We start from the raw sequence: 18496 nt of genomic DNA on the forward strand, positions 1-18496 counted from the left end.
ATTGATCAGTCAGACTTGGAAATGTGATTATTTCTGTGAAATCTGTGCTTTGGTCGTGACGCTCTGCTTTCCTAGGGAGGCTCTGAATGAGACAGTTTACAATGCTCAAGGAGTAGGAGTGGGTAACACAGCTAAGTTATTATCAGGCTTTTTGATCACAGAAAAAAATGATTCGCTAATGGCACACCCTATTCTATGGCCCAAACTAAATCCCAGGTTTATGTGTTTCATTTTTAACTTCAACTGCAATGTTCTTCCAAATTCATGGCATTTTGATTATCTCACAGTGCTTTTATAAATAGAGAATTTCAGAGAGAATAGATGACTGTCATTTGGTTATCCACTGTGTTCTTTCCCACTGTGATCTTGTCAATTTTTGGATAACAAGATATATCCTGTTTAGCAAGTAACGGTGATTACCACATCTGAAATCTATCTCATATTTTCAACTCCTATTAGGACTCTGGTTAATCAGGTTCTTTGCAAACATAAAGGGCATTGACACAACATTTTTATATTTTCTTTTTTCCTTTTTCCACAGTACAACTGAAGGCTTCACTGTAAACTGATCTTTGGATAATATCCTGAATATCTGTTTTAAATATCCATATCGGTTTAAAATCTACTTCTTTTGTTTGGCTAGTAATCCTGGGTGTCTTCTTTTAGTCCTGTTCACCTTGCTTATATTGTATATTACTATATTGTCTATTTATTTTGCACAAAGTTTCCCCCCTCATATCTATATCTTTACTATATATATATCTATACATCTATTGAGACAAATTTTTTAAAGAAATCTGTGAAGAGTGATGGTTTAGTTGCAAAGTAAACATGCTCCAAAGATCTTTGTCTGAGAATCTCTCATAATTTATAGTTGAACTCCCAAGTCCTATGTCTGCTTTACTGTAAGACAAGAAATAGGACTGTGAGAGAGAATAATTTGTTATGTTTTCCCCAAATCAATCTTTTAGTGAGAAACTCTGTGGTCCTTCCACCCACCCACTCACCAGTATGTCCATCTGTTCATTCATGTATCCGTTCATAGTATTTAATGTGCTTTGGAACCTAAATGGAAAAACGGCTGAGACTCTTACTCAGCTAGCCATCCCTCTATCTATTATTTTTTATGCATGCATTTCCCAATAAAACCATCTGTCTATCCATTTTCCTCCCCTTAATTCTGTTATCAACCAATTTATCCATCCATCCAATCATTCATTCATCCATCCACTCCTTGATCCATTCACCTAAATCTCTTTTTAGTAATAGGTCCACAATTACTATTCACCCACACTCTTGAGCACACAAGCATTTATTCAATGGCCCAATGCACATTAATCACCCTCCCCCTACTTCTAGGCTTACAGTTTTTGAGTAACAAGAAAGAAAAATGAAGTACATTTTAAATACCTTACAATTTTATTTGTCGATTACACGTCACTAAAGCTGAAAAAAAGTAAAAACTTCCAGATACATATACTATCATTACTTCCTGAGCAGGTGAGTAAGTACCAAATATGTGACTGTACGCTCAATATAAGAATGCCCGATGTAAGAGTTTAAGCCACTTTGTACCAAGATCATTTGACTCAAGAAGCGACATTCTTGGGAGAAGATATTTGCAAACCAAGCAACTGACAAAGGATTAATCTCCAAAATATACAAATAGCTCAGGCAGCTCAATATCAAAAAAACAAAAAGCCCAATCAAAAACTGGGCAGAAGACCTAAATACCTAAATAGACATTTATCCAAAGAAGACATACAGATGGCCAACAAACACATGAAAAGATGCTCAACATTTGGAAGTGTATATATGTCAGTGCTACTCTTTCGCTTTGTCCCAGCTTACACTTCCCCCTCCCCATACCCTCAAGTGCGTTCTCTACATCTGTGTCTTTATTCCTGTCCTGCCCCTAGGTTCGTCAGAACCATTTTTTTTTTTTTTTAATAGATAGCTAGTGGGAAGCAGCTGCATCGCACAGGGAGATCAGCTCGGTGCTTTGTGACCACCTAGAGGGGTGGGCTGGGGGTGTGGGAGGGAGATGCAAGAGGGAGGGGTTATGGGGATATATGTGTACATATAGCTGATTCACTTTGTTGTACAGAGAAACTAACACAACACTGTAAAACAATTATACTCCAATAAAGATGTTAAAAAAAAAAGATGCTCAACATCACTAATTATTAGAGAAATGCAAATCAAAACTACAATGAGGTATCACCTCACACCAGTCAGAATGGCCATGATCAGAAAATCTGCAAACAATAAATGCTGGGGAGGGTGTGGAGAAAAGGGAACCCTCTTGCATTGTTGGTGGGAATGTAAATTGCTACAGCCACTATGGAGAACAGTATGGAGGTTCCTTAAAAAACTAAAAATAGAACTACCATGTGACCCAGCAATCCCACTACTGGGCATATACCCTGAGAAAACCATAATTCAAAAAGACACATGTACCCCAGTGTTCACTGCAGCACTATTTACAATAGCCAGGACATGGAAGCAACCTAAATGTCCATCAACAGAGGAATGGATAAAGAAGATGTGGTACATATATACAATGGAATGTTACTCAGCTATAAAAAGGAACGAAATTGGGTCATTTGTAGGTCCGTGGACGGACCTTGAGACTGTCATACAGAGTGAAGCCAGAAAGAGAAAAACAACTATCTTATATTAACACATATATGTGGAATCTAGAAAAATGGTATAGATGATCTTATTTGCAAAGCAGAAATAGAGACAGAAGTAGAGAACAAACATGTGGATACCAAGGGGGAAGGGGCAGGTGGATTGAATTGGGAGATTGGGATTGACATGTATACGCTATTGATACTATGTATAAAATAGATAACTAATGAGAACCTACTGTATAGCACAGGGAACCCTGCTCAATGCTCTGTGGTGACCTAAATGGGAAGGAAATCCAAAAAAGAGGGGAGATATATATATATATATATATATAGCTGATTCACTTTGCTGTACAGTAGAAACTAACACAACATTATAAAGCAACTATACTCCAATAAAAAAAAAGGAAGTGACATTTCTTATATTCACTACAGAGTAATGTTGCATGTTGAAGTCTATGTTGTTAGATGTATTTTTCTTGGAAAGCAGTTCCAGGTTTGGCAGAACTTATCATTGTAATTCCAAAATTCAATCTCCACAAGAATCCACCCTATATGCAGTTTTACTTGAATATTTTGGCTCCTAAAAGGTATCATGCCTTTATCTATTACCTATTGTCACATTTTAATCATTACAAAAACCCTATAGATAGGTTGTTAAACCTGTTATTAAAGCATTTTACAAATAAGGACACTGAAATCTGGGGAGGTTAAGTAAATCGCTCAGTATCTTACAGTTTTTTCTATTTCTTATCAGGCTCTCATTCTGGTTCCCATAATCTGAATTACCACTATATTAATCTTTGGTTGCCTTAGAGAAACATATTGACTTCCAACCCTGTAAGATTTAATATGTTAACCAGGATGTTATCAACATACATAAGAAATTATGCGTCCAATTGAAAGGAGTTCATTGTCTTTCTTTTTTTTTTTTTTTTTTACCTGTGGTTGCTTAAATATCGGAGCCTCCACCTCATTACTTAAAGGAAAAGAAAAAATCTGAGAATACAAAACTTAAGCATGCTAGAGCAATTTTAAGACCGTTTTTGTAGGATGGGCATACTTATGCTGTTTTTTCCCATGGCATCATTATGGAATTGATCCATCTAATTCTCCTTTCTCTGAATCCTATCAACAAGGATCATTTGGCTTCACTTGTGTGTGGGTCTTTATATAAAGAGAAATTGCTCATCATGATCACTTAAATAGTCGAAATACTATTTATCACTGATATGTTGCCTTTAAAAAAATTGGGCTTGGGAACTTTCTTTGTTGGCGTCGGGCTAAGAGAGATGGATTTGCTATAAGGCTGACACATCATGTTTCCAAACCTATAAAGCTGCGGTCCAGACAAGATAGTAGCAAATTTGCCAAGGTCATGAATGTTGGCTTGGTAAACAGCTGGCCAGCCTCTTCTTGTCAATATTCTCCATTTGCATTCCTATTAGTTGAGCATACTGCTTTTCTATTTCTATGTCTACTCTTATTTCAGACTTTTTTAGGATGAACTGTACTGCATGATTTCATACAAATAGCTTCTAAATATATATAGGAAATTTCTACTGCCATATAGGGACAGAATAGAGAGGCTTCTCCATTCTGCCTCCTTCTCATATAGTGAAATAGGAGGTCTCCAGACTAACTAGGTATGCGTTCCTGGGGATCTCTCTAGAATTATGCTAAAATGTGTATGCTCTGAAATCTGATTTACTGGGTTACATCTGGTTCTGTTATTTGTTAGTCATGTGAGCTTGAGAAAGTCCATACATTTACTGAACCTGTGCCTCTCATCCTGGTAAAATCACTGATAAGGTGCAGGAAGTTATGGTAGGTCCTGTGCAGACAAAACAGCAATTAGACTTTACTGAGCATTTGCTATGTACCATGTACAATGCTTGTTGTTGGAAGATTGTTGACTAATGTACCTAGAGGCCCTTTGTGGAACTTAACCATTTAAAGGAGTAGCACAAGTAATGCATTCCTAATTCTGACTATAATTTCAGGTCCCTGCAGCCAAAAGCAGCAGTTCACTCAGACTTGCTTCCAATTTTCTATTTCTCTGGGCACTGCTCCCCTTGGCCAGGTTAAGCTGTTCAGTATACACATCAGCAGCTGGCACGGAATGCAAAGACCACACTTCTGAGATATCAGGACGCTACACATTTGCCTCCTGTAAAACATTAGAATTTTTTTGTCAAAGTAGAGGTCACTTCCAGTGTAGGATGCTCTGTTCTAGTCTTTTAATCGGGGATTGTGTCTTCTTTAGCCTTTCACTCCATAAGACAAATTTAAGAGTCATTTGGTTTATATGAGAATGACTTTGAGGACTGTTATCATTTCACTGAATTTATTTCCTTAGAGTGTATGATCGTGAGAGTAAGTGCATGTTCCCAACTTGATCTTACTAATATGCTGGGGTGTTTTTATGTCTATTACCTGGCTTTAGTTTTATAATTTGTTTCTGCAAATTGTTAAGAGTGGAGTGACTGAGCCATAAAGAACAGACTTGTGGTTGCCTAGGGGGAGGAGGAGCAGTGGAGGGAAGGATTGGGAGTTTGGGGGTTAGCAGATGCAAACTAGTATATATAGAATGCATAAACAACAAGGTCCTAGTGTATAGCATAGGGAACTATATTTGATATCTTATAATAAACCATAAATGAAAAGAATATGAAAAAGAATATATATATATATATATCTGAGTCACTTTGTTGTACAGCAGAAATTAACACAACATTGTAAATCAACAATACTTCAGTAAAATAAATGAAAAGAAAAGAGTGGCATGACTGGCTGGAATGATTATTTAGATTTACTGATGTGGTATAACATTTCAGCACATAAAGGCATTTTACAAGTTATGTGGTCCATCCTAACATCTTCACCCCTCCTACTCCATCTCCCACCATCATGTGATGCTTCATTTAGCTCTAAAGCAGAAGAACCAGCGGTTGTCTAGTTCTGCTTGAATCCAACGATGGACTCAAACTCATTCTCGAATGGACCATTTCATGTTGGGTCAGCATCTTTTGTGAGATGTTCTATAGTGCACGGGAAGGCTGAACTACAAGTTAAAATAAGTAGATTTCAAGTCAGACTCCTGGTCTTTGTTGTGGAAGAACGGTTCAGGAACATGAAAGTATCCTCTTCTTATACCCTCTTGTACTCTTTCTCTGCTGGCCCTTTCACTCTCCTAGCAGCCTAAATATGCACCTGATCTAGAGTGAATTCCTGCACTCTTATCATTTAGGTCAAAAACTTATACTGTGCTAGGTTTCTGGTCCCATCTTTGATGTTAATTGGTTATAACTTAAGGATTAGATTATCCGTCTGTTCGCTGACAGTATCTCCCTGACAGGCACCTGGTAGATAGGGAGAGTACAGTGTAAGATTTAATATTATTTAAGTGTGCTAAGCTTGCTGTTCTTTCCAAGGGAGAGCAGATTGATGAAAAACAGGCATCAGTGATAGAGATTCATGTTGTAGTGATCCCCGTTAACCCCTTTGGGTTTCCAAAGATGCTGATTCTCTCCCTGTAACTTAGACTTCTCTAAAGGAAGAGAGGAAAGTTGAGAAACCTCTTAGGATTTCCTTTTGGAGGGAGTGGAACTTCAAAGTAAGTTCTGATGTCAGAGCTACCGATTTTCCGATGAGGTGCTGATTTCCCCCATAGTTCACTGATTCCTACTCCTCATCACTCACTCTCCAGGAAAAGTTGGGCAGCATGGTAATTAAATCATTCTTTGGTATTAAAATAGGCACTCAGAGGAGAATTTATCTTCTCTAGGGTCTACTGTACTAGGAGTGCTGTAGTGTCCTCAGGAATCTTGTAGGAGAAGGTAGAAAAGTAGTTTGTACTTTATTTTTTTCTTTGACAGCCACAGGGGAGATAAGGGTGATTCTGTTGAAGACTGGGGTGGTGGGGGCTCTTATTCTGAGAACAGTGATGTGTGTATATTAGATACTTGTTGGCTGTTGTCCATCTGTTATTCATCCATTGCCATCCATCCATCCATCCATCCATCCATCCATTCATCCATCCATCCATCCACTCATGTTTCCATCGATGTTCCCTCTACTGTGTCTCAGTTGTTTTGCTGGGGGCTACAGTTGAATGCATATTTGAGGGAACTCAAGGGCTTTGCGTTTAGAGTGGATAAGATTTTAGCTCACTGAACCTAACTTTTCTAAATTTCTTTACTCTCTTCTTTAAATTACTGTTTTGAAAGTAAAACGAGGCAATGTTCTTTCCTTCCCTTCTTTTGCATTCACCTTACTTACTCCACAAATATTGTTTGAGCTCCAGCAACATGACAGGCACCTTACTAGGCAGTGGGAATGCAAAGGAGAGTGGAGATGCAAAAGCTTCTTCCCGTGGCTTTTAAAGTTTAAACTTGTATTTTAATTAAGGGATATTTTGAAAATATATGAAAGATAGTGAAGGTGTAATTATATTGATACTCACAATTCAACTTAATTATGTAGCAGTCCCGTTATTATCCCTCAAATCGAAGACTTAATATGCATGACTGGATCGCTCGTTGCATACCTGACACTCAGTGCTTCTCCTACGAGGCTGCTGTGAGTGACCACCGGGATCCGTCTGGTTGTAGATGAGACAGATCATGGGTGCTGGGCTGAGCTTGGGAACGCAGATTGAGGGAGCTTTGTGAATTGGTGTCTAAGTTTTCCCTCTGACCTCTTTCCCTTTGCTTCTGAGACTTTTGCTTATGGGCACACACGAAGCACTGTGATTTAGTAAAAAAAAAACTATTATGATGCCAGGCTTCTTACTGAAACCTTGTGTTTATGGACTCTTGTTGCTTTATAGTCAAATCTGAATTCTATCTTGCCTTCAAAACTCTGTGTAATCTGACCCCTGCCTTGCTGTTTATTCTTATTTCCTGCCTCTTCTCGTCTCCTGAAGTCAGTGCGATGTTAAATCATCTTTTCCCACTTACTATGCTCTCTCTTATCTCTGAATCTTCACCCATTCCCTCCCTCTTTGAGATCTGGAGTTTTCATCATTACTTGTTTGTAGTGGCCTTTTCTGTTCCTCCACGCTCCACTTTCTGAGTTAAGTAAACTTAATATATGCACTCAGACCTTTAGAGCATGCATTTGAATCCAGGAAATTTCCTTTAAAGCTTCTGCTGTTAAGATCGCCACTTGCTGATAGTACATTCTATGGAAAAGTTCCCTAAAAATCTCTGAATCTTAACTGTTTCATGGGTGAAATGGCAAAATGTTCTCTGGTTGGCTGTGAGAAAAACATGACAGTATACATGTATTGAATAAAATGTTTACCAGGTAATATGTAGTTAGTACGTGTGGTAGTAATAATAACAACAGAAAATATTTTCTGTTTATTTGTGTTTATCTCCCGCTAACCTATGGGTCTTTGAGGGCAGAGACCATGTCTGTGTTGTTTGCAATCATATTTTGTGCGCATTTAATCAGTGAATGGTTGAGGTATTTTTGTACCACAGCCAGGCCAACCAGTCTTACCATCCCAGCCAGTTTGCATGTGGCCCTGATGCTGCCCTAATTAGCAGAAGCAGCTCTTGGGAGAGATGGTCCTCACACTTTCAGGTGATGCACAATGTGTGAAAATGTGGTGCGTTTGGGATACCTTTGGTACCATAATCTCACAGAGAGCGTCCTGGGGTGGGATAAATTGACAAGAACAGTCTTGATGCATTGAAGTGAGCAGGTTTTAACAGATATGTGAAGACCAACCAAAAAAGCAGCAGCTTATCATCACGCATTCCAAAGCCTGAGGTCCAGATCTGGAGTTTTATGAGCGTTTGCTGCCTGTAAATTGCTATTCTTACATACCCACAGGTCTTTTATTTGTAATGTCAAGTTGGTTACCTGAACAAGCCATGTGCAAGAGCGTGTGTTTGAGTGTGTGTGATCCAAATAACAGGATGAAATGAATGAATATAGAAACGCAGTACTCTGCCTTTCAAGATCACGAGGGCTCTGGATTTTGCTGAGATTTGCTCAAAATAAATTTCAGAAGAAAGAGGAAGCACACGGTGTTTGCTGAGAGTTTTTTCAGGATGGAATCTTGGGAACTTTTCACTCAGCTTGCAACTGGGCTTTATTATAGTGTTTTCAGATAGTCGTACATAGTTGAGGATGCTATGAAGTAAAAATGGTTTTAGTTATTGTACACTTAATATGCCAACTTCCATTTTTCTCTATTTTTCAAATAGATCATCTCAGATTCTAAAATCAATTCTGCAGGGTAGATGTTTTATCCCCATATTAGAGGCAAAGTAACTGAAGCTCAAATAAATGCGTTAATTTCTCCAGTTTATATAGTTAGAGAGACCTGAGTCTTAGCTTCGTGTTTTTTCAAAAACCTATGCTTTTCCCTTCTCCCTCAGTTATTTCTAAACACAAAGGATCATCAAAACCTGGGAGTACGATACGATTTACTAATCAGAGGCTATTGATAAATATAAGGAAAATGTGGTGCAAATAAGTTCTAATATAAGTAATAGTAGCAGCATTTTGAATGTCTTAATTTTTAATAGCAAAAATGTGATGGACAAGAGTGACACATACCAATACCTCTGTGTCTCAGGAATGCCTGTATATGAATGGAAACATCCATGAATCATATTTTATTCAAAATTTTCTTTTTTAATAAAAATGCTAATGGAATGTTAAAATGCACATAAATTAAAATGGTCATAAATTAGGATTAATATCATATTAATGAATTATAATCCTACATTCATTAAGATAAAGTGGCATTTCAATATTTGCTCTTGTTAATAAGTTCAATACAATAAATGAAAGGGATACATTTTGAGATTCAGTAAGTATCTGATGTAATCTTACGCTTTAGCTTTTTAAAGTATTCAAAAGTAAAATAGGAGCTCTAGATGCATTTGGATGCTTTGTTGCTGTTTTATGTCTTTTAAAAAATCTTTTCATGTATTGAGGCACTAAATGCAATTTAAATTGGCAAAGAACGCAATCACTGAATGAAAGTGATCCCAAGAGAATGCAGTGTCTTTTGAGCTTCTAGGAGTTTCTTTGCACAAAACTTTTTTTTCAATATATACATATGTATATTTTTTAAGGAGCAAGTGTTTGAAATCTCATGATGCAAGAACTATAACTATACTGGCATTTAAGTAACTGGATTAAGCTGAAAATATGTACATTTGAGCAGTATTTTGCAAATATAATTCAATTAATTTTCCTTTTAAAAATACAAACTAAAAATATATATATTCTTGTCTTATTTTAGTGTTTTTAATAGGAGTCAACATAGTATAAAAAAGAAGCACCCTGTATCAGGAGTCTCCCTCTAAAGAATAAACTGTGAAAATTTGAAAGCCAGGGATTCTGTTTTCCCCAGTACCTACTAAAATGTTTTAGGCAGAGTAGGTGTTCAATAAATATTTGTTGCCATGATCTAAGATGGATCTGGATCCCTGCTGCAAAGTTTTCATTTCTCTAAGAAGTCCCATTTCTGGAAAATGTGCTCCCATAATCTGGCCTCAGTCATCTTTGTAAAATGGGGATAATTTCCCTGGACCAGAAGAATTGTGTAAATCAAAGGGGAAAAAAAAAAGACTTACATAAACATAAGATCTTAATATATATCAGATTATTAGAATTATTTCTGTTTTTATGAATGTAGCAGCCAGATCTGAGTTGAATTTTAGGTCTACTGCACTTGATTCCATCAAATGGAAACCTTGAAGATGTTATAATATGCCTTGTCAAACTTCCCTTTTCTCATGTTTCATATGATATATTCTAACTCAGTGACTTTTGGAAGAATTACGGGGATTATCATATGAGAAGTGATTCATATAGTTCTTGGCACACAGATAGTAACCCATAAAAGGTAACTAATAATAATAACTTTAAATAAATGTATTAACAAATTAAATAGCATACATGTATTTTTGTATTTTCTCCTGGTCTTTTTATCATTGTAAATGCATATCAGTTTATACTGAACAGGTAAATGTATGAATAAATGGAAAGAATACATATATTTTAGTGTTTTCTCCTCAATCTTTTTATCATTGTAAATGCATGTCAGTTTATACTGAACAGGCCAGAGTATATTTTTAAAGTGTTCAAACATATTTGTCTGAATTTCATTATATTTTACTTGATATGCATACAGTTGCATAGACTCTTTGTACAGCTACTGTTAGCAGACATTGATGAAGTTACAATCAATGTAGAAAGAAACAACTTTATATTGAAACATGAGGTAGTAAAACATACTTTGCCAATTGCCACATCACTAACCAATGTCCCTTTTTGTTTTAGTTACATACAGACCTGGATCCTGGGAGCAAAAAAATCAAATATATCCTATCAGGCGATGGAGCTGGGACTATCTTTCAAATAAATGACATAACAGGAGATATCCATGCTATAAAAAGACTTGACCGAGAGGAAAAAGCTGAGTACACCCTAACAGCTCAGGCAGTGGACTGGGAGACAAATAAGCCTCTTGAGCCTCCTTCTGAATTTATTATCAAAGTTCAAGACATCAACGACAATGCACCAGAGTTTCTCAATGGACCCTATCATGCTACCGTGCCAGAGATGTCCATTTTGGGTATGTATGCTTCCAATTTCACAGAACTATTAAGAATCATCTTTAAAATAGCTCCTGGCATCAGGGATAGTGTGTGGCTGAATAAAAGACATTTATTACCGTCTTATCTCTAATTTGCATTTCCAAATCCCCTTTTCTGGCCTCAGTTCCATAGCTCAATAGCTTTAGTCCCTTAGTAATAGGAACTGACGAAGCAGTTTTATTAAAATATCTCTCCTTACACGACAGTGCTTCAATAGGCTGAATTTGTATTCCTCTCATAGACTGTAGTTCGAGTATTGTTACTGAGGCGGATTTATCAAGATTTGTTCCAACATGCCAGACTAATCCCATTGATATTTTCTTGATGTTTAATTATTTGTTTGTATATATTCACATGCAGATGCAGCACACAGAGAAACAGAAAACCGTCTAGGTCTGTAGTCAGCCAGATATTGGATTGAGCTGGTGGGTCGAGTCTAGAGTGAATTAGGAAATCACAGTTACCAGAGGCTTGGGTCGAGTCTAGAGTGAATTAGGAAATCACAGTTACCAGAGGCTTCTGAGCTGTGGGCATCGTACTTTAACCGAACTTTTTAAAGGAGCATTGCTATCACCAAGGACTCACTCCCACTTTTTCTGAGCCATTGAAATATTCATTATACTTTACAGAAGAGAATATATTTCAAAACATGATTTTCTACTTTTTCCTCCCCTTTTTGGATTTGTTTTATCCCCAGACTCTGGCCTCGATAAAGGAAATCCCTGACCCCAGACTTTATACTGACCCCAGACTTTATCCCTGACCCCAGACTTTAAAAGGTATTTTAGAGCTCTTCCTGGTCTGACAAAAGTAGTAGGTAGGATCCAAAATCCAGGGGATTAAGATCACTAAAGTCATTCCTAAGTGTGCAGTGGATGTAAGGGATACCCTAGTTTGTTTCAAATTGCATTTAAGACAGCCTATAAGGATACATGCTATGCAGTAAAATCACATAAATTAACAGCAGGTGAACAAGATGTGATAAATAAAAAAAACACAAGTGGAGATATAAATTGAAGGCCAAAATTAGGTAAATAGTTTGGCTTCATTTGATCTCTTCTTTCTTAACCCACAGTATAACTTTGGTAGATACACCCATTACAGCAGCAAATCAGAACTGACCTCAGGTCTTCACATTTTACCCATGTATTTCTCCTGCCGAGACTCCCCTTTTCTACCTCTTTTGTGAGGAATCCTATTATTGTTTATTTTTTCCTTCTTATCAAAATCAAATCACTCCTCTATGGCTGGCTGAAATGACACTTTTTCTAGGGAAACTTCTAGGTCTTTCTAGCAGGACTTTATCTCTCTACCATCACTATTACCACAGAAAGAAACCCACAAACAAGCAAAAACACATTCATGTTTGTACTTCTTTTAGATTCTGCCATGTAAATAGGGACTAAGAAATACTATATATTTTTTTTCTCTCTTTTTATTTTCCTCTTATTTGATCAACTTATTTAGGCCAGAGAACTTGCCTAATCCATCTTTTCATTCAGGTTTGTGTGAGATGGTTTTAAGGACTATTACCAGCTGTAATACACACAGAACACTTAATCTTAATTGCTAATGAATGAAGAACAGGAAAGGTGCTATTTTTGCCTCATTATTATGATTTCTACATCTTAATGACCAAGTCTATATCTATTCATTGTAAATGTGTCAGAGGCTTCCATGCCTGTGTGTATGAGTTATGTGCCTGATAAGTATGTTGAGAAAAAAAAAAAAAAAGCCCCCAAACATCTGCAAACTTCAAGGTCAATTTCAGCTAAGACAAAGAATTTAAAGATATTATTAGCTACATAACGCAATGTGTATGTGCACCTATGCATGTTTCCTCTATCTAAAGCATTTTTCTTGATAAGAGTGTAGCAACTAAAAGAAATAATCTACACTAACTTTACACAGTTATTTTTAAAAATGCTTAGCTTGTGACATCTCTTCTAAAAACCACATGGAATATGCTGCAGTTGAAAGTGTGGGTTTTGAAGTTAGGTGGATGAAATCTTGAATCCTGGTTCTATCCCTTATTATCTGGTTGACTTTGAAGTTCAAGGAGGTTAAACTGTTTCTTGTTTTCCTTAGCTACAATGCAAAGATAACAACTTGCATCTTGCTTTCATTGTTTGAGAACCGCGTGATAAAATACAAAGTCAGGGTGCGCCATGAAGTAAATAAGTGTTCAATAATTGGTTGTTGTAGTTTTAAAAATGATTTTTATTAATCGATTTCCCATCGTACCTTTGGACCTTTCCTCTGTATCGATTATACAGAGGTGTCTGGTTTCTGTTTGACTCCAGCCTCTCTGGTTAAAGAGAGGCAGAGGCAACTGCACTATTTTATTGTCAAGTGTGAATTATTCCCTTCATTTCCATGAAGGTGAATATCAGGATGAAGGTCGGCTCCTATCTCCTTTCTCTCCCCATTACCACTGTTCTCTCCCAGCCTGTCTCTTCCCTCCCCTCCTTCCTTCTTTCATTTTTCTTCCTTTGCTACTGCAGAAATGCCGACACCTGCACCTGTACACCCTGAAGAATGCCAGCAAGGACTGGGGGATTTCATTGTGCAGAAAGTGAAAAGTAAAATTCTAATTGAGAAATTTACCAATATTACATTGAAATGAATGTGATATTCAAGAACCGTCTGCCAGTTGACAAGCTGTCAGGACAAAACACACATATATATTTGCCCAAATGGCAGCCAAATTATTTTAGAAATATCATATTTGGAAGCTGTAGACAGAGCTCTTTTATATTCTACTGTGAATTTCAGAACTTGATGAGAATTCACTTTTATAGCAATACCACATAAAGAGTGATGTGCAAGCTTGTCTGGATTTTACTGTGGATCCCAAACTAGCATCGTTGAAGTTGGTTTTTCAGTGAAAATGTGCCTACACTTACTAAGTTCCAGGCACTTTAAATAGATAATTTTTTTTGCTACTGGATATTAGAGTGAGGGATACTTAACCCTGATTGTGTGTCCACACCTGGGTTCAGGTAAAATGAACTTTGTATTTAGCTTCGAAGTAGAATCTCAGATTATTTGACTGCAGATTTTCTACTTGTGTTAGTGACATGACCCATCTAAGCCTCATCTTCTCTACCTGTGTAGTGTGTACAAGCATCCCTACCTAAGAAAGTATGTTTGGAAAAATTCAATGATTATATTTAAATAACTTGGCATAGCATCGAGTTGGTGCTCAATTGATATTAGTTTCTTTACAAACATCCATTTTCAAGCCGCTTCTGCTAGTATGATTCAATAAATTGCGTATAGGATATGAATGCCTTGGTCAGTGAAAAATTGCTCGACAAGCCTTAACTTTATGTTTCGCAGTTGTACATGTTGGAATGAAGCCAATTTTATTCAAAAGGGCATATTAGTGAAGATGGGAATAAAAGGATCAGAAAGCCAAGTGGGGCTTACGCTGGTGGGCATGATTGCATTGTTGAGTACACAGTTATATAAAACACAGCACTGGTGGTTTTCTTAGTTTTCTTTGAGATTCAAGACTACTCTTATGATGATCAATATGTATTAAAAAGTTGCTATATCCCCAAAGCTGTGTTAAATGCTTGCAATATTCACAACAATCCTACATTAGTACCGATGTTAACTTCTCTATTTCTCTTTATTTTTAATCAGAAAAAATAGGGGAAATAATAGCTAATCCAAATCCAGATATTAAGTGGGAGAGCGGATTTAAATTCAGACATCTGGCTCTTCCTCCCGTGGGTTTAACCAGTATGCTGTACTAATTTTTGATAATATCTCTAGAGAATTTTGTTTATATATGCCCTACGGTTCTGCTGCCTATTTATAATAGTTACTATTTTTCCAAGGTGGAAGAGCTCTTGAGGTCAGCATACTTTGCAAATTAAATTGAGGAGACAGGAGTTGGACAAAGAGAAGTTTGGGTGAAGTATTACACAGTGTTTAAATAGGAATATTAAGCACATTAAAAATGTAAGAACAATACATCACATAGATAGTTACTATTTTTCCAAGGTGGAAAAGCTCTTGAGGTCAGCATACTTTGCAAATTAAATTGAGGAGCTGAGACAGGAGTTGGACAAAGAGAAGTTTGGGTGAAGTATTACACAGTGTTTAAATAGGAATATTAAGCACATTAAAAATGTAAGAACAATACATCACATAGAAATTCAAATCACAGTACAATTAATTGAGAGCCATGTGGTGACTAACTGGGGCTGAAGTGCTGTTAATATGTTAAAGATAAAAACTACAGAGAGTAACCGGGATTGACTCTGGATTTCCTGGTACTGAATGCAAAAAAAGAATGCACTCTCCATCAAAAAATATTAATCAAAAAATCAGAAGGTCAAGAGATTACTTAGTAAAATATATTTTGGAAAGGCAAGTCTCACTGCTTTCCAAAGGCTCATAACTGAAGAGGTCGAGGCTGTCAGTACACAGTATGCAAGTGAACTTACTCTACTTGAAACAGTAACTCAGCCAAAAGGAAAATGCCAGCATTTGAAAACAGTTTGTGTTGTCCCTTCTATGTGTCATTCTCACTCTCCTGTCTTCTCTTACCATTAGTAGTATGTCTTTTCTTTGTAATTTTGTTCTTTTATGGTAAAAGTCTTCAAATCCTCTTTTGGAGGAAGGCCCATATAAAATACATTCTATTTCTTTTGTGCTGTTCATTATCTTTAATTTGGAATAAATTTAATCTTAGAGAAAAGTTGCATTTGTAGTCCAAATGTATTTTTCCTGAACTATAAGTGAGTACATTGCTGCGATGATGCCCCATTACCATGAGATAACTCAGTCAGTCTTTGCCACATGGGTGTTTTCTCTACACAAGCACAATACAGCCATCAAAATTAGGAAATTAATAGTGATACACCATTGCTATTGGATGCACAGACCTCAGTCGCATGTCTCCATTTGTCCCAGTAAAGTCTTTTTATAGTGAAAGGATCAAATCCAGGACCCCACATGCATTACCTCAGTACCTCCAACTCGAAAGCAACACCACAGGGTTCATTCCTATCGTTTCTTTTTCTCCAACAGTGAGAACCCTGTGTCTTTACACTCAATATATTTGTTATTTGGATCATCCCTCACTGCTGTAGTAAGTGATTTCCATTTGCTCCCTCTGCCCATCCCCTGACTCCCTGACACAAATGTTTATCTGCTGTTCCACTCTCCCTCCACCTTCCTGCCTTTCCATGGATTCTTACCTCACCCAGACATACCTAATGCCTTTCGGAATGAAGTGTTCAGGTGGCAGGCAGACAGTCAGGAATGGAGGCAGCAACTATATAATACTCTCTACTTTTATTCTCCTGTATATATCAATTGTTTGTTATTATACAATAGACCTATGGCAACATCTTCCAATCTGTGCTCAAAATAGATCTACTGAAACAAATCAAATCAAAACTCTGAATTAAAAAAAGTGAAATGCTTTTCATACTTCAGAGTCTTTAAAATATTAATATGCTGGAATTTGATAAATGCACATTATAGGCCCTTTTGGAAATTCCAGAAACTATTTTTAAAAAGTATCTTGCAGAAGTGCATAATTTAATACTATAAAAGCTTTACAAACACATGTCTAATGAGAAGAGATTTTTGAATCTATGTTAGGTCACATGTTAATTTAGCACGCAACTAAATAGTCAAATTTGCAATTTCTAAAGAGCACATTAAAAACTATGATGACTATAGCTTACATGGATTAGCTTGTTATTCCTGTCACTGCCCAGTACATATTTTCATCCCATATAAAGAAGATTCCCCAACTGATAAAGAGATTCATTTTCATATTTTGTTATTATTAAAGAAACAGTTTATGTCACAGAAGCTTAAAAGATCAAAGAATGTTCATACTGACAAATTGTCTTAAACCTAACATACATCTTCTTTATTTAGAGGTTATGGCTTTCTTCCTCTCTCTAAGCTAGATTTTAAAAGGATTTGGCAGAATTTCTCTATTTCAAAGGAGAGATGCAAAGTGAGAAAGGGAAAAACATATCTTGATGGATTTGATTATCTTTTTTGTCTTATTTGATTCGGGCTGATGAACAAAATTGAAATTCTTTAGGAAAACATGGGCGGGAAATCATGAGGATTGAAATAAACACTTTAAAAAGAAATCCAGCTTCTCTACCTGATATGAATGCCTGTAACAGCTGTGGTTCCAAAACTCTAAGATGGGGTGAGGATTGTGTAGTTTCTGTTCTGCGTAAGGAAGGTAAACCTCCATTAGGAATACATAGACAGTTGGTGTAATAGATGAACCTTGTATCTGTGAAGCAGTGATTTCTGATATGTGGATTTTAGTGGTTCCCAAAGGTCTCCCTAAATGATCTATGGCTTAGAAATTACTGGAGTATCCAAATGGGAAAATTATTGGCAGTTAACTGTGAGAGGTACCTAAAACAAATTAGCCTTCCAAGAGCCATTATGTTATTTCTGCATTATGGCTCAGAACAAGTTTGGGGTATAATGGTGGGGATATAAACAAGGTTTATTTGAATGCCTTCTGTGATGAGGAAACTCCTTCCATCATATTTTGCTTTAATGCTTACTCTTCTTTACTCTCTAAATTATAAGATGATATTTTATTAATCAACTAGGTGATAATGCAATAATATAATTAATTGATTGTATTGTCCGTAATGAGATTCTTACTATTTTTAGGTCAACTCATATACCTGATGTCTTTAATTTTAATGTTCTTTGGGCTAAATATCAACCCATAAAAATGCATGAATGCAGGTAGGATAGCTTAGGGAAGTTATTAAAAGTATATAGAGGGGAATTCCCTGGCGGTCCAGTGATTAGGACTTTGTGTCTTCACTGCCGGAGGCCAGGTTCGACCCCTGGTTGGGGAACTAAGATCCTGTAAACCTCGTGGTGTGGCCAAAAAAAAATATATATATATATATGTATGTATACACATGTATATATAAATTCAACTTTCATTCACTTTGAAAATAGTTAAAATTCTAGAACTACTCATTATAGGACTGGCTCAGGAGCTTCAGACCCACTCTTGTTTTGGGGTTTCATGGCCAACATAAACTAGGTGTTTTCAATGGTCTCTTCTTGTAGATTTGGTCTGTCGACTTAGGAATTTCATATAAATACTAGAAATCTTTGAATTCTTTCTAGAAGATGAATTCTCAATCACTAGCCAATAAAAATTTTTCAGAATTATATAAATCACAAGAGAATGTGATGAAATACCTC

The 18496-nt window shown here is 36.5% G+C and overlaps 1 protein-coding gene across 1 annotated transcript in view; it reads left to right on the forward strand.

Moving 5' to 3' along the window:
* Positions 1 to 18496, forward strand: part of CDH8 (cadherin 8) — a 358896-nt gene that overhangs the window by 118150 nt on the left and 222250 nt on the right. The window contains exon 3 of the mRNA XM_024750646.1: positions 10947 to 11241. Within this exon, the coding sequence (XP_024606414.1) occupies positions 10947 to 11241 (295 nt within the window). The remainder of the gene's footprint in view (positions 1 to 10946; positions 11242 to 18496) is intronic.

The sequence above is a fragment of the Neophocaena asiaeorientalis genome, unplaced genomic scaffold, assembly GCF_003031525.2.
Source record: "Neophocaena asiaeorientalis asiaeorientalis breed wild unplaced genomic scaffold, Neophocaena_asiaeorientalis_V1.1 scaffold470, whole genome shotgun sequence".
Taxonomy (NCBI): domain Eukaryota; kingdom Metazoa; phylum Chordata; class Mammalia; order Artiodactyla; family Phocoenidae; genus Neophocaena; species Neophocaena asiaeorientalis.